Source organism: Ostrea edulis, chromosome 4 (assembly GCF_947568905.1).
Source record: "Ostrea edulis chromosome 4, xbOstEdul1.1, whole genome shotgun sequence".
NCBI lineage: Eukaryota > Metazoa > Mollusca > Bivalvia > Ostreida > Ostreidae > Ostrea > Ostrea edulis.
This window is the reverse complement of record NC_079167.1, coordinates 30,220,781-30,236,702: the sequence shown is the minus strand read 5'-3', so window position 1 is coordinate 30,236,702 and position 15,922 is coordinate 30,220,781. Positions and strand designations below refer to the sequence as shown.

The window sequence follows — 15,922 nt, the reverse complement described above, 5'->3', positions numbered from 1 at the left end:
CTGACCCCGAAAGGGTAAGTATAGGCACCGATTTGGGGCACGGGAGCGCCAAATATACCCTATTTTTACTATTTGACTATATGTGATAGGGGTCTAGGTACGGCGCCTAGCGCCTAAACTAGGACTTGTGCCACTCAGGTGACCACAGGGCATTTTAGGGTATTGACCCCTCTAATAGATTCTGACCCCAAAAGGGTAAGTATAGGCACCGATTTGGGGCACGGGGGCGCCAAATATACCCTATCTAACTATATGCGATAGGGGTCTAGGTACGGCGCCTAGCGCCTAAACTAGGACTTGTGCCACTCAGGTGACCACAGGGCATTTTAGGGTATTGACCCCTCTAATAGATTCTGACCCCGAAAGGGTAAGTATAGGCACCGATTTGGGGCACGGGAGCGCCAAATATACCCTATTTTTACTATTTGACTATATGTGATAGGGGTCTAGGTACGGCGCCTAGCGCCTAAACTAGGACTTGTGCCACTCAGGTGACCACAGGGCATTTTAGGGTATTGACCCCTCTAATAGATTCTGACCCCAAAAGGGTAAGTATAGGCACCGATTTGGGGCACGGGGGCGCCAAATATACCCTATCTAACTATATGCGATAGGGGTCTAGGTACGGCGCCTAGCGCCTAAACTAGGACTTGTGCCACTCAGGTGACCACAGGGCATTTTAGGGTATTGACCCCTCTAATAGATTCTGACCCCGAAAGGGTAAGTATAGGCACCGATTTGGGGCACGGGAGCGCCAAATATACCCTATTTTTACTATTTGACTATATGTGATAGGGGTCTAGGTACGGCGCCTAGCGCCTAAACTAGGACTTGTGCCACTCAGGTGACCACAGGGCATTTTAGGGTATTGACCCCTCTAATAGATTCTGACCCCAAAAGGGTAAGTATAGGCACCGATTTGGGGCACGGGGGCGCCAAATATACCCTATTTTTACTATTTGACTATATGTGATAGGGGTCTAGGTACGGCGCCTAGCGCCTAAACTAGGACTTGTGCCACTCAGGTGACCACAGGGCATTTTAGGGTATTGACCCCTCTAATAGATTCTGACCCCGAAAGGGTAAGTATAGGCACCGATTTGGGGCACGGGAGCGCCAAATATACCCTATTTTTACTATTTGACTATATGCGATAGGGGTCTAGGTACGGCGCCTAGCGCCTAAACTAGGACTTGTGCCACTCAGGTATACTTGACACGTTTCCCAAAATTATTTTATAAATTTTTACACATGTAATATCCCTTCAAATATGAGATATTTTTATTTTTTGAGAAACTTGACCGGGACTATAGTGCGAAACTATACCTTTCACACTGTGCCAAATCTGATGCACATTAATTCGTACGAATATTTGTCGTGTCTCAATGAATACTCGATAGACCAGTGTTTGATGTTTGAAATGAAATAGGCCTTGTTTGAGGACCCACATGGTTGGCGCAGACACGTGTCTTTGTTATGAATTACGTAAAAATCATAAATATTTTCAATCATACAATGAGAGGAAAATTAATCAGGTCTAATAATGTAAAATAAATTTGGATTTTTTCACTAATGCCGTATTAATTCTATGTATCAACACCAAAGTAGTTTTATGCAAAGTACCACGTTTTACAATCACTTTATTAGCATGACCAGGGGTGGATCCAGGAAATGGGGTTAGAAGGCGCAACTTTATGATGGAGGGGTCGGGGGGGGGGGGGGGGCACTTTGAGACCCCCAGTGGGTCCAGGGTTAAGAAGCTCCTAGATTTTACGGATTTTACAGATTTCATTGGGCTTCAAATATGTCTTCTATGTGGAAATTTTTACTATTTTCTGTCATTTTTTATAGAGGGAAATCAACAAAATGACGCAAATTTTAAGGGGTTTTGGGAAAAAATGTAAGTTCTCCCAATAAAAGTAATTTAAAGTAGGGGTCTAGTAGCGTGACGTCATGTCCGGATCGAACTCTGGTATTGGTTCACGTACTATTATTATCAAACGTATTTTTACATTTACCTGGATGTTTTTTAATTTAGTAAAATGAATACAATAACACTCAATCACTTATATTTGAGTAGACTATGGCTCCAATCTTCTTTCCATTTTTTGTCATCTAATTCACACATAAAAGCAGAGGTACATATTTGTTTAATTGATATACAGGGGTATTACATGTTAAAATTATCTGTAAATTAAAAAAAAAATCATGATATGCGATAATGCACTTGTGGAATTAAATAAAACAATTCTGCACTTGTTATATATTTGTTATCTTGTTATATATTTGTTATCTTCTATTATGTGAAAATCATCTTCAAAATGGCTATTTTGGCCAAAAAATGTAAATATAAATTGAGATGCTCTGAGAGAAGAATGAATTACTGCTTCTTTTATCGTTTACATTTTTCTAAACAAGAGACCACGATTTACCTTAAATCCGCCACTTATGACCCCCTCCCCAAAGTACTAGATTGTTATTTCTAAATCACTGGAGGATTTCTATTTCAGAACGGAATTGTTGAAATTCTTGATACTCCATTTGAAAATTTAGCAGAACGTTGTATTCATCATTGCACGGAATTTTGTGACATGTGCACTTCCAGCATATGTAGATATTGATATAAAAATAACAGATTTATATGAAGTACACCTAATTATAAGTAAGTTTTGAAAGATGATGGACATAATGTATTTAGATATGTATTTAGGAATTTCATCGCACAATGTTGTTTTTTTTCCAATGCTGCTGTTCTATGGAGCACCAAATTAACATAAACTCAAATAATTGAAGATATCTTATTCAATTATTGCTCTCTTTAATTGAATTAATGCGCGCATTAAATCAATTATTGCTTTCATCAAATGAATTAATGCGCGCATCAATTGAATTAATAAGAGCAATAATTGAATTCAATTATTGTTCTCTTCAATTCAATTGATGAGGGCATCAATTTAGTAGAAATATTGCTCGCAATAATTAATTTAGAGCTCTATATAAATAATTGAATGATCTCTTTAATTCAATTGAAGATATCTTTAATTATTTACAATGCTTTTGTATAAGGAAGTAATGCGCGCATCAATTCTTTAAAAGAGAGCAACAATTCAATTAAAGAGATCATTAATTCATTTTTGGATATGTTGAGTTGAAGATATCTTTAATTTTATAGTTGCTCTCTCTAAAAGAATTATTGCTCTCTTCAAATGAATTAAAGGTATCATTAATTCGATTGAAGAGAGCAATAATATAATTAATGAACACATTAAATCAATTATTGCTCTCATCAAATGAATTAATGCGCGCATCAATTCAATTATTGCTCTCATCAATTGATTTAATGCGCAATATATCAATTATTGCTCTCTTCAATGGAATTGTAGCGCATCAATTGTTGATATCATTAATTCATTTGAAGAGATCATTAATTAAATCAAAGTGCGCATCAATTCAGCTGAAGAATTATTGCTATCATCAATTCAATTAATGCGAGCAATAATTCAGAATTGAAGATATCATTAATTATTTGAAGAGATCTTTAATTATTAATAAATTGTTGCGCGCATCAAATGAATTGATGATATCTTCAAATAATTGAAGATATCTTCCATTATTTCAGTTTATGTTAATATGGCGCTCCATACTGTTCAGACCTATCAATATCAAAAGAGTAGTGTGACTCATGTCATATTAATAAATGTTATATCAGCAAAACTTATACCAGTAAACACGCTCAAAATCAACGTGATTTTCTATAAAGATACTGACACAAATATTTGCAAGGTTTGAAAATTTAGGAAATTGTAAAACATTTATTTCAGTATCAAAACATTATTGTATGTCACTTTGCAATTATTAATAGATAAGTATATTTTAAAAAAAGGAAATGAAAAGTTAACCCGAGGATTCTTAAGAGCTACTTACTCAGACCTACATTTTTGCAGTTACTTCCCTTACAATCTGGTTGTTCGTGTCGTTGGTCATTTTAGTGCTTGTATATATATATATATATATATATATATATATATATTAGTTATAATTCCATCGGACGTTTCGTTTTACAATATATTCTACATGGCAGAAAATTATACAAACAGTCTGATAATCACTTCAGTGTACATTTCAGATATGATAGATTATTTTTGTTGGCTTTCATATGAAACTGGAGAAGGGTCCATTAACCCCTTACGTGGCAGATACGCAATTGTACGCATCTCTGATAGAGTATGTGGAAGATTTATTTAAAGTCTAAAATTAAGGGTTCTCGGGGATGGTCCCCCGAAACACCCCTTCTGCATCTAACCCCCGCCACCTTCGGCGCTTCAGTGAAGAAAATAATGATTGAAGAGTCCACAAAAGGAGTATCCAGACAAGGAAGTGGACCTCTACGACTATCATTTTCCGCCCTCGGTTTGGGGTTGTAGGGGTACCTCCTGGGGCCACCAAACGGTGAGACCACTTAAGACCTCTCTAATAAATGACTATATGGTGTTGGAATAAAACAAAACAGACAAAAGATTAGAGAACAATGAAGTCGAACATATAGAACCTTTAAAAGGGGTCACATAGGCCTCTGAGGGTAAATAATCTCACCTTAAAGTTCCTAGTTTTACTATATGTAGGGTCTTAATGATGGCTAATAACAACTTAATCTTTGAAGAGTCCACAAAAAGATTATGCAGGCAAGAAAGGGGACCCCTCCCCTAGGCTATTATCTTCCACCCTCAGTTTGGGGCTGTAGGGGTACCACCTAGGGCCTACCAGGAGTAGGGCCCCTATTCCGACTTCCCTAATAATTGAATATTGGGCGATTAAAGAATAGAAAGCTGATACACGGGTAGAAAACAACAAAGTCAAACATATAGAACGCTTAAAAGGGTCACATAGGGTATAAAGCACAATTGAGCTCACCTGAAAGTTCCTAATTTTACGTCATGTAGGGTCATAATGAAGGTTAATAACAACTTAATGTTTGAAGGGTCCACTAAAAGGGTATACAGGCCAAAAAAAAGGGACCGCCTGGGGTAACATTTTCCGCCCTCAATTTGGGGCTGTTGGGGTCCCACCATGTGGCTTACGAGTCTCGGTCCATTTTCAGACCTCTTTAATCATTGACTGTGGTGTACTTTATCGACGCCCAACTCCAGGCCATGGACGTATATCTATGGGTGATTGCAAAGTTGTTGTTTCCATGCAGTGCGCTGGTCCGCCGTATAATCCAGGAATTGAAACTTAATTGTACAGATTCTACATGTAGTAACAAAGAAAGAGATCGAAGGGTATATCGAATAATAAAACTGTTGGCATGTATTCTATATACACTGAATTTACATTTGTTTAAAATAAGTAAAGAATTCCCCATAATTCTCAATAAAACCAATTAAATAAGGACTAAGAGGAATACATTCTAAAAAATGAAATATGAACAACCAGAAACTTCTTTAGGTCATAGAGATAATTTCCATAAAAATCATTGAAATAATGTATATTTGGGGCCTCCGTGCCCCAAAACGGTGCCTCTACTTAACCTTTTGAGGTAAATTCCTATTAAAAAGGACAAAGCCCTAAAACACCCTGTGGTCACTTGAGTGGCACAAATCCTACTTTAGGCGCTAGGCGCCATACCAAACCCCTATCGCATATAGTTAGATAGGGTATATTTGGCGCCCCCGTGCCCCAAATCGGTGCCTATACTTACCCTTTTGGGGTCAGAATCTATTAGAGGGGTCAATACCCTAAAATGCCCTGTGGTCACCTGAGTGGCACAAGTCCTAGTTTAGGCGCTAGGTGCCGTATTTATACCCCTATCGCATATAGTCAAATAGTAAAACTAGGGTATATTTGGCGCACCCGTGCCCCAAATCGGTGCCTATACTTACCCTTTTGGGGTCAAATTCCATTAGGGGGGTCAATGCCCTAAAATTCCCTGTGGTCACCTAAGTAGCACAAGTCCTAGTTTAGGCGCTAGGCGCCGTACCAAGACCCCTATCACATATAGTCAAATAGTAAAAATAGGGTATATTTGGCGCTCCCGTGCCCCAAATCGGTGCCTATACTTACCCTTTTGGGGTCAGAATCTATTAGAGGGGTCAATACCCTAAAATGCCCTGTGGTCACCTGAGTGGCACAAGTCCTAGTTTAGGCGCTAGGTGTCGTATTTATACCCCTATCGCATATAGTCAAATAGTAAAACTAGGGTATATTTGGCGCACCCGTGCCCCAAATCGGTGCCTATACTTACCCTTTTGGGGTCAAATTCCATTAGGGGGGTCAATGCCCTAAAATTCCCTGTGGTCAACTAAGTGGCACAAGTTCTAGTTTAGGCGCTAGGCGCCGTACCAAGACCCCTATCACATATAGTCAAATAGTAAAACTAGGGTATATTTGGCGCCCCCGTGCCCTAAATCGGTGCCTATACTTACCCTTTTGGGGTCAGAATCAATTAGAAGGGTCAATGCCCTAAAATGCCCTGTGGTCACCTAAGTGGCACAAGTCCTAGTTTAGGCGCTAGGCGCCGTACCAAGACCCCTATCACATATAGTCAAATAGTAAAACTAGGGTATATTTGGCGCCCCCGTGCCCTAAATCGGTGCCTATACTTACCCTTTTGGGGTCAGATTCCATTAGGGTGTCAATGCCTTAAAATGCCCTGTGGTCACCTAAGTGAAGCGTTGGAGTTCATACCCTTATGTATTTTAAAAAACGATTTTGTTTTCTTTAAATGAAAAAACCCAAACATTAAAAACGTTTTTCTGTGCGCCGTACCTAGACCCCTATCGCATATAGTCAAATAGTAAAAATAGGGTATATTTGGCGCCTCCATGCCCTAAATCGGTGCCTATACTTACCCTTTTGGGGTCAAACTCCATTAGGGGGGTCAATGCCCTAAAATGCCCTGTGGTCACCTAAGTAGCACAAGTCCTAGTTTAGGCGCTAGGCGCCGTATTTAGACCCCTATCGCATATAGTTAGATAGGGTATATTTGGCGCCCCCGTGCCCCAAATCGGTGCCTATACTTACCCTTTTGGGGTCAGAATCTATTAGAGGGGTCAATGCCCTAAAATGCCCTGTGGTTAGCTGAGTGGCACAAGTCCTAGTTTAGGCGCTAGGCGCCCTACCTAGACCCCTATCGCATATAGTCAAATAGTAAAACTAGGGTATATTTGGCGCCCCCGTGCCCCAAATCGGTGCCTATACTTACCCTTTTGGGGTCAGATTCCATTAGGGGGATCAATGCCCTAAAATGCCCTGTGGTCACCTAAGTGGCAAAAGTCCTAGTTTAGGCGCTAGGCGCCGTATATTGAGAGTACTTTTTTGTCGGGTTCGTTATACGTACATTTTCTAAGCGATAAATATTAGGAAAAATCCTTATTGGTCGCTAGCTTATTGTTCGCTAGCTTGACTTTAGTTTTTTATGTTGCTATACCGGAAATGTAAACAAGAACTGTAAATGCCGGAGTCGAACATGAAAATATTCCGGAAATCGCAAGTTTCGCAAATTAAAAAAATTCAGGGCGGGCCAATTTTTGAGGGGCGGGCGGGGATGATAATCTATCAATTAAGTTGAATTGGCCTTATATTGTTGGATAGCAGGTTAGAAAGACCCCCTATTGATTTTGGAGAAAAAAGGTCAAGGTCACAGTCCTGAAAAAAGATTGAAAATTTTAGAAATATCTGGATCTGCATGATAACTCTAAAAGTTTAAATCCAAATCATCACAATTATAAATATGCCACATCATTCCTGACTTTACAATGTATCCCATGCAACTCGGCTCATGCACCCCTGGGTGCATATATTGATTTTTTAAGAATTATTTGCTTAATTGACACCAAACTTGGCACACTGGTACAGCATAAGTAGATGGCCCCTTTAGATTTTTAGGTTACATGGTCAATCCACTCTTGACATAGGAAGATATTGTCTGCTCAGTATTTTGAATTCATGGTACCCCTACTGTAGATTCCTTATTTTACGCGAGTACTTATTATTGCGAAATGACTCGTGGACATCAAATCGCGAGAAAATAAATTCTCGAGTGGTCTGTTGATCAGGTGTTTTTGCATGTATTTTAGCAATATAAAAATATAAGCGAGAAAATTACTCGATAATAAATTCCTTTCGTATATTTAGGAATTTACAGTATCAATTAAATGATGCATGTGTATAACCCTTTTCAATTTTGCACCATGAGGAGCATATATGTTTTACAAACAGCTCTTGCTTAAGTTTGTGTTAAGGAGCTGATCTGTATTCTGAAGTTGACGAGATTGCTTATCGAAAGTAATTTAACAGCAACTTGTATGAAAAATATCTGTTTCATAACTTGCTTTATTAACTGCTGTTATTAGATTGTTAGGTCGTTCTTGGCACACTGATTTTGACTACGGATAACTCTGTTTACCTGATGAAGATATAGGGATCACGGCGGATGTAACCGGTCGACAAAGGATATTTTAAAGTAAATATTCTAAAGTAAAGAAAGTAAATATTTCGCTTTCTTGGTTGAAAAGGCGTGGCAAATAATTTGAAAATTGTATAGGTCTAATCATATTTACCATCGAGGCCTCCTGAGTCGTGAAAAGTTTGTAAAAGCTTGAATCATGTAGCTTTTTCTGCGGGAATCTACTTGTAAACGTTGACGTCAGTGAGACATACTAGTACATTCAGGACAGTGTTTCATCCTCAATCAGTTTGTTGCATATTCGCATTCAGATGTTTTAGTATATCAAATTATTCAACAATTGTATAAAAAATCCAGTTAACTGTTTCGTACACACAGACAGACAGACACACACGAGAGAGAGAGAGAGAGAGAGAGAGAGAGAGAGAGAGAGAGAGAGAGAGAGAGAGAGAGATTTTGAAATTTATGGTCCTACAATCTTGCTAGGGTACATATAATGACTTGCATTATTTGATGCATTGGTTGATTGATGTTTTTCGCCACACTCAACAATTTTTAGCTCACCTGAACCGAAGGTTCAAGTGAGCTTTTCTGATCACATTTTTCCGTCGTCCGTCCGTCTGTCTGTCTGTCCGTTTGTAAACTTTTCACATTTTCGACTTCTTCTCCAGAACCACTGGGCCAATTTCAACCAAACTTGGCCAAAAGCATCCTTGGGTGAACGGCTTTCAAGTTTGTTCAAATGAAGGGCCATGTCCCTTTCAAAGGGGAGATAATCACAAAAATGCAAAAATAGGATGGGGTCATTTAAAAATCTTCTCAAGAACCACTGGACCAGAAGAGCTGAAATTTACCTGAAAGCTTCCTGACATATTGCAGATTCAAGTTTGTTGAAATCATGGCCCCCGAGGGTAGGATGGAGCCACAAGGGGGGGGATCAAAGTTTTACATACAAATATATAGGGAAAAACTTTAAAAATCTTCTCAAGAACCACTAAGCCAGAAAAGCTGAGATTTACATGAAAGCTTCCTGACATAATGCAGATTCAAGTTTGTTGAAATCATGGGCCCCGGGGGTTGGATGGGGCCACAGTAGGGGATCAAAGTTTTACATACAAATATATAGGGAAAAATCTTTAAAAATCTTCTTCTCAAGAACCACTGAGCCAGAAAAGCTGATTTTTACATGAAAACTTTCTGACATAGTGCAGATTCTAGTTTGTTCAAATCATGGCCTCCGGGGGTAGGATGGGGCCACAAGGGGGATCAAAGTTTTACAGACAAATATATAGGGACAACTTTAAAAATCTTCTTCTCAAGAACCACTAAGCCAGAAAAGCTGAGATTTACATGAAAGCTTCCTGACATAATGCAGATTCAAGTTTGTTGAAATCATGGGCCCCGGGGTTTGGATGGGACCACAATAGGGGATCAAAGTTTTACATACAAATATATAGGAAAAATCTTTAAAAATCTTCTCAAGAACCACTAAGCCAGATAAGCTGAGATTTACATGAAAGCTTCCTGACATAATGCAGATTCAAGTTTGTTTAAATCATGGGTCCTGGGGGTTGGATGGGGCCACAATAGGGGATCAAAGTTTTACATACGAATATATAGGAAAAATCTTTAAAAATCTTCTTCTCAAGAACCACTGAGCCAGAAAAGCTGATTTTTACATGAAAACTTTTTGACATAGTGCAGATTCAAGTTTGTTCAAATCATGGCCCCCGGGGGTAGGATGGGGCCACAAGGGGGGATCAAAGTTTTACATACAAATATAAGGAAAATCTTTAAAAATCTTCTTCCCAAGAACCATTGGGCCAAAGAAGTTGACATTTACATGAAAGCTCTCTGACGTAGTGTAGATTCAAGTTTGCAAAAATCGTGGCCTCCAGGGGTAGTTGGGGCCATAATAGGGACTAAGGTTTTACATGCAAATATATATGGAAAGTCTTCAGATATGGGCCAAGGTGACTCAGGTGAGCGATGTTGCCCATGGGCCTCTTTGTTTAGTTATATCGTGGCGCCCAGTTTTTATGGTGGAAGACAGAACCCAGATACAATGTATCTTGGGAAGAGACCACCGACCTTCCGCAAGTAAACTGGGAAACTTTCTCACTTATCGGCGCCACAGGCAATTGCATCGCTTGGGGGTCGAATTTACTATATAAAGATTACTCTTTATATAGTAAATTCGACCCCCAAGCAATGCAATTGCCTGTGATCGGCGCGAGCGGGATTCGAACCTGCGCCGAGCAAAGGTGAGAGTCCGTGTGATATTTGATACATGATCGTTTGTGAAAGTACATTCATAAATTGAAACTGACTATTTTGAATCTTTAGAAATCTTCTTCAGCTCTTAGAGCATCGCGCTCAAAATCACACGGCCTCTCACCTCTGTCGGCGTGGGTTCGAATCCTGCTCGCACCGGTAATTGAGACAGTTTCCCAGTTTACTTTCGGAAGGTCGGTGGTCTCTTCCCAGGTACATTGTAAAAACTGGGCGCCACCAGATAAATACAAAATTGTTGAGTGTGACGGAAAACAGCAAATAATCATAATCTTTAACTATTGCAAACAGTTTGGATTGAACATAGGAATTACAAGTACGTACCCTGTCTGTCTGTCCTTCCATTGTGTCTGGTTCACAACCTGGTAAAGGAGATTCTTGATTGACAATTTATCCTGGTCTTATTCCAAGGACATTTGATGAAGGCCTTTAGTATTAAAAAGGTTAAGAAATATTTTTTCAGGATGGAACTAAGTTATAGAGATACCTGTATTTTAGGAGTTCATGGTAGCCAAACACAAATGTTTTATGACCAAACAAGACTGCCATGACTCCGAGTCAATGAACTTTTACCACATTGAGGTCAATGGTAATTATTTACATTATCAATGCATTTTCCTTCGATATCTTTACCAATTGATTGCCATTTCATCATGAATGCAATGTGCGTATGAATATTATATAAATATAGTTCGTCTATTTTCACAGCTGGAGTTTGGGATAGAAATTAAAGTAAAATGTAAATTTCCTTTTTGAAAATACCCGAGGGCATGAACTGAATGTTTTACGCCGGTATATTTTTCATGAAGGGCTAAAGTGCTTCATGAAGTACGCGGGCGTGAAGCGTTGGAGTTCATACCCTTATGTATTTTAAAAAACGATTTTGTTTTCTTTAAATGAAAAAACCCAAACATTAAAAACGTTTTTCTGTGTCTTAACTGTTAGTACTTCTATCAAGACATTGGTGTATCATATCATAACGTCAGATAAAGGTCACATGATGTCAGCTGAATGTCACGTGGTTAGGATAATCGGCAAATGTGCTAAAATGGGTAATTTTAAAAATAGCGGGTATATAAAAAGTTTGAAATATACATATATATAATCTTCAATTTTGCACAGACTTTGGGAGCGTCTTCCTAAGAATGTTAGCGAAGAATCATCAACTTAAAAAGATTCGGCTGTGGGAAACTCTCAGAAATTGATAAAATCGGACTCTGGGTTGGGATTTTGGAGTGAGAAAGGAAGATTTCCGTAGTGAAAATAATAAGATTGTTATATTCAGACTGGGGGAAGTACTTCGTCTGCTAGAGAGAAAGTCTTCCGGGATGAGAGGGGAATCCTACCCTATATAATCGATTTCTCAATCAAGGTCTAGGTCACATCTTTTGTTTTGCATTGCATTTTGTTTACCCTGGAGCTTAAGTTCTTGCGATGAGGATTCAAATGGGAAAATGTGCTTGAACACTACGGTTTTGGATCGTAAATTCTACCATGCACAACACGAAATAGATCTATATTTATCACACAGTAGTACTATTTCTAGGTTCATAACGCGGGTTCGGAAAATCAATATAAACTCGTAGCACAGGTTAATAATTATGCAAATAACATAGGTCAATCATATGTATTCATGCGCCACGTACACAAATATGACACCCTTGAAGTTGGCGACTCTGTTAAAATTGCAAACACTCGGGAAATATTAATACTGGCAAGTAATTTCATAAATTCGATATGCCATAATCACTCGTTCAAGATCCTCTATATAATCATCACCAGTACATTTATGAATATCTTATACCAGAAAGCTTTGCATACACTATTCTTCAAATAGCATAGAATTTGCTTTAAAACATAGAAATTCATTTCAGGGGACCGTATTAGGGCAATACTATTTTTACAATATTCTTACAATCGTAACTTCTCGGCTATTTCGTTGATCGACTTTATACAACACTTCTGAAGAAAGTGCGATCGTGGTTTTCATTAAACATAGATAGTCACTTGAATATTTTTAGAATTCCTTACACACAAAAATTGCATATTACATTTTACAATATCTGCATTTCACTGACTGAATAAAATATTTCTACTGCGGGCACTAAGTGAAGATAACGACCAGTGACCAATCTCATACATATAACTAATATTAGGCACACAAAATCGAGAATTCGGCAAGTATGGACATACAAGATGTGGGATCAGGTGCCAAGGAGCAGTAAGCATCCCCTGTCGACCGGTCACACCAGCCGTGAGCCCTAGATCTAAATCAGGCAAACGGAGTAATCTCCAGTAAAAATCAGTGTGCCAAGGACTGTCTAACAATCGGTATGAAACACGTCAGAACATTTGGTCCCAAAATAGATTGATTGGTAAACTAGATCGTTATAACGACCATAGGATTTGCGAAATGGTGACCTTAAACGTGATAAATAGAATATAGGTGGGTAACACGACACACAGATAAGACAACAAACTAGTAATCACCGTGGATATCATATCAGTTGTGAAAAGTTTTCCAACTATGGTGATCAGTATGTCATATCTAATTCTTGTTGGAATGTTTTGTTTCCACCTCTCCGCCAATGTGGTGTCCTGCAGACAAGAGGGCGAAAATATTTCCGCTGAATCTACTTTCCAAATCCTGCTGAAAAGAATTGAAGATCAGGACAAAAAAATCGCCGCTATAGAAACAACTGCAAAAGCAGATCGTGAGGACCTGGAACGAAAAAATTCAATCTTGGAAGAAATGATTAAACGATCAGACTTGAGACAAAAGAAATTGGAAAAAACAATAGATGATTTGAAAACGGAAATCTTTGAACTATTAACGGGTAACGTTGACACTGTGAAAACAAGCAACGTAGAAGAGCATAGTGATAAAAAACAAACTGTGACAATTTATGAACGATTACATGACTATGACAAACATAATGATGCGCAGAGTAGACAAGTTGGTGTCCCAGGAAAACGAGAACAGAAAAGAATTCTGACTGGCGGTGTTTCTCCAAGTAAGTTTGTTACTAGGAATCATCTATTAATGACACAACAATTAATTAATTCCTCAATCACGAATCTTGTACTTTCTTTTAGATCATGCCATTGCATTTTACGCATATTTGAGCAAAGGTGAGAGTGTTATTCAACATCATAGTGTAATATTTGATACCGTCATTACAAACGTCGGTGTGGCTTATAATCATCATGATGGCGTTTTTACCGCTCCAACCAATGGCGTCTATGTCTTCAACTGGAACCTGTACAGTTCTTCTCATGGTGACCTCGTGTCCGAGTTGATGGTAAATTCTGCACAAAAGGGCGGCAGACGTTCAGATAGTCTGAGAGTTGAAGAGGACCATAGTTCTAGCGGTACTGTGGTGGTTCAGATCAACCAGGGAGATGTTGTTTACGTCAGGATGCATCCTACAGCTTCGATCGCAGGATTTATCGTAAGCTCTGGAAACTATCAGTCATCTTTCAGTGGCTGGCTGTTGGCATAACGAGACAATTAGAGCAATAAAACAATAAATGCTAGAGTTTATCTGAAACTTCGTCTCAACTCTTGTACATGTCCGAATACAGTCTAGACACACATCTTCAAAACGATACGATATACGGGTAGTACATGATGGCAAGAATATGACTGGTTGGTATCGTCATTGTCCTAGAGGAACAACTGTTCTATCTAATTCTCATCTCGCTTCTGTAATATGGTTTTATACGTCCGTAGTCATGGCGATGTCCGTCAGTCTGTCTGTCAAATATCATGTTTTCCGGACTTTTTTTCCATAACTGATGCATATACAACGTTGAAATTCGGCCACACGTTTTCCCTTAAGAAGCGTAAGAGTGAGTTTGCTTGGATTGGTGCACCGTGACCTACATTAGGGCTAAAGGTAGGTCAGACAGTTTTCCTGACTTTCTTTCGTTAGGGATACAGATCTTGTCCTGAAATTTAATCACAAACTTCCTCTAGGAGGAAAACAAATTCTGTTTGCATTTAAGCTGGATTGATACATGCACCGTGACCTACTTCAAAGGACATCAACAAGCTTTCCCTAAAAGATGATTTTGCTTCTGTATGAAATGTAAGAGGCGTTCTGGGAACCAGGATTCTCTATAGAAAAACGTCGTATTTCAACCACCAATCGGCCCAAGGGTGAAAAAGAAAGTTCATTAACCTTACTGCACTTATACAGGACACAACCAATTATTTTCCAAAACATGATTTGGCTACTATATAAAATATAAAAGGATCTCTTGAAATCAAGGGGGGGGGGGGAGAAGTTATAAAAAAAAACCCTTCCAATGTTTTAACCCGCATATGGCCCCCAGGATGAAAATGAAAATTCCAAAACCTTATTGCACATCTACCGGACACCACCAATCATCTTCCAAAAAAGATGATTTGGCTATTGCGTAAAAGATTAATTGGTTGCTGCTTAAAATTCAAGGACAAAGAAAGTGTAACAGACGGACGGACGGACGAACCCGGGTAGCAACAATATATCCGAACTTTAATTGAAAATTGCAGATATCAAATTTTTTGAAATATGCATATATAATCTTCACATTTTGCACAAAAGTTTAGAGCGTCCTCGTAAGAATATCAGCGAAGAATCATGAACTTTAAAAAATCCAGCTTTGTGAAGCTTTCAGAAGAAATAGGAAAAATCGGATTCGGGATTGGGATTTTAAAGTGAGAAATCCTACTTTAAAGATGAATTTCTGTAGGAAAGATATTAAGATTGTTATAGTCAGACTGGAAGGAATTTCTGCTGAGGCGACAGTATTCCATGATGAGATGGGAGATCGCTTCCTCAATCAATGTGTAGGTTACACCTTTCCAGAAGCTGAAATTTTTTGTATTTTTGTATTAAATTTTGTTAACCTTCGAACCCAAGTTTTATTTCTTTTTTCGTTGGTGATGAGGATTCAAATGGGAAAATGTGCGTGAATACTATTGTTTTGAAACTTAAATTCTGTCATGCACAACACGAAATAGATTTATATATAATGATCACCATTATATTTATAAATATCACATACAGGAAAGCATTGCATACATTATTTGCTTTAAAACATAGAAATTCATTTCAGGCGTTCATATTCGGTCTATACTACTCTTAAAATCGTAATTACTCGACCTTTTCCTTGATCGAACTATACATACAATCGTAACTACTCGACCTTTTCCTTGATCGAACTATACATACAATCGTA

The 15,922-nt window shown here is 38.5% G+C and overlaps 1 protein-coding gene across 1 annotated transcript; it reads left to right on the top strand.

Annotated features, from left to right (window-relative positions):
* Positions 1–13,259: 13,259 nt before the first annotated feature.
* On the top strand, positions 13,260–14,199 carry LOC125668948 (multimerin-2-like). The gene is made up of 2 exons (XM_056161349.1): positions 13,260–13,710; positions 13,793–14,199. Exons 1-2 carry the CDS (start codon positions 13,260–13,262, stop codon positions 14,197–14,199), a joined length of 858 nt encoding a protein of 285 aa, XP_056017324.1.
* The last annotated feature ends 1,723 nt before the right edge of the window (positions 14,200–15,922 follow it).

What these genes read in the sequence shown, in the direction of transcription:
- LOC125668948 (XM_056161349.1), top strand. Translation starts at nt 13,260, where the DNA reads ATGTTTTGTTTCCACCTCTCCGCCAATGTGGTGTCCTGCAGACAAGAG. An exon ending in GACTGGCGGTGTTTCTCCAA is followed by an intron (nt 13,711 to 13,792) that starts GTAAGTTTGTTA and finishes ACTTTCTTTTAG; the next exon opens with ATCATGCCATTGCATTTTAC.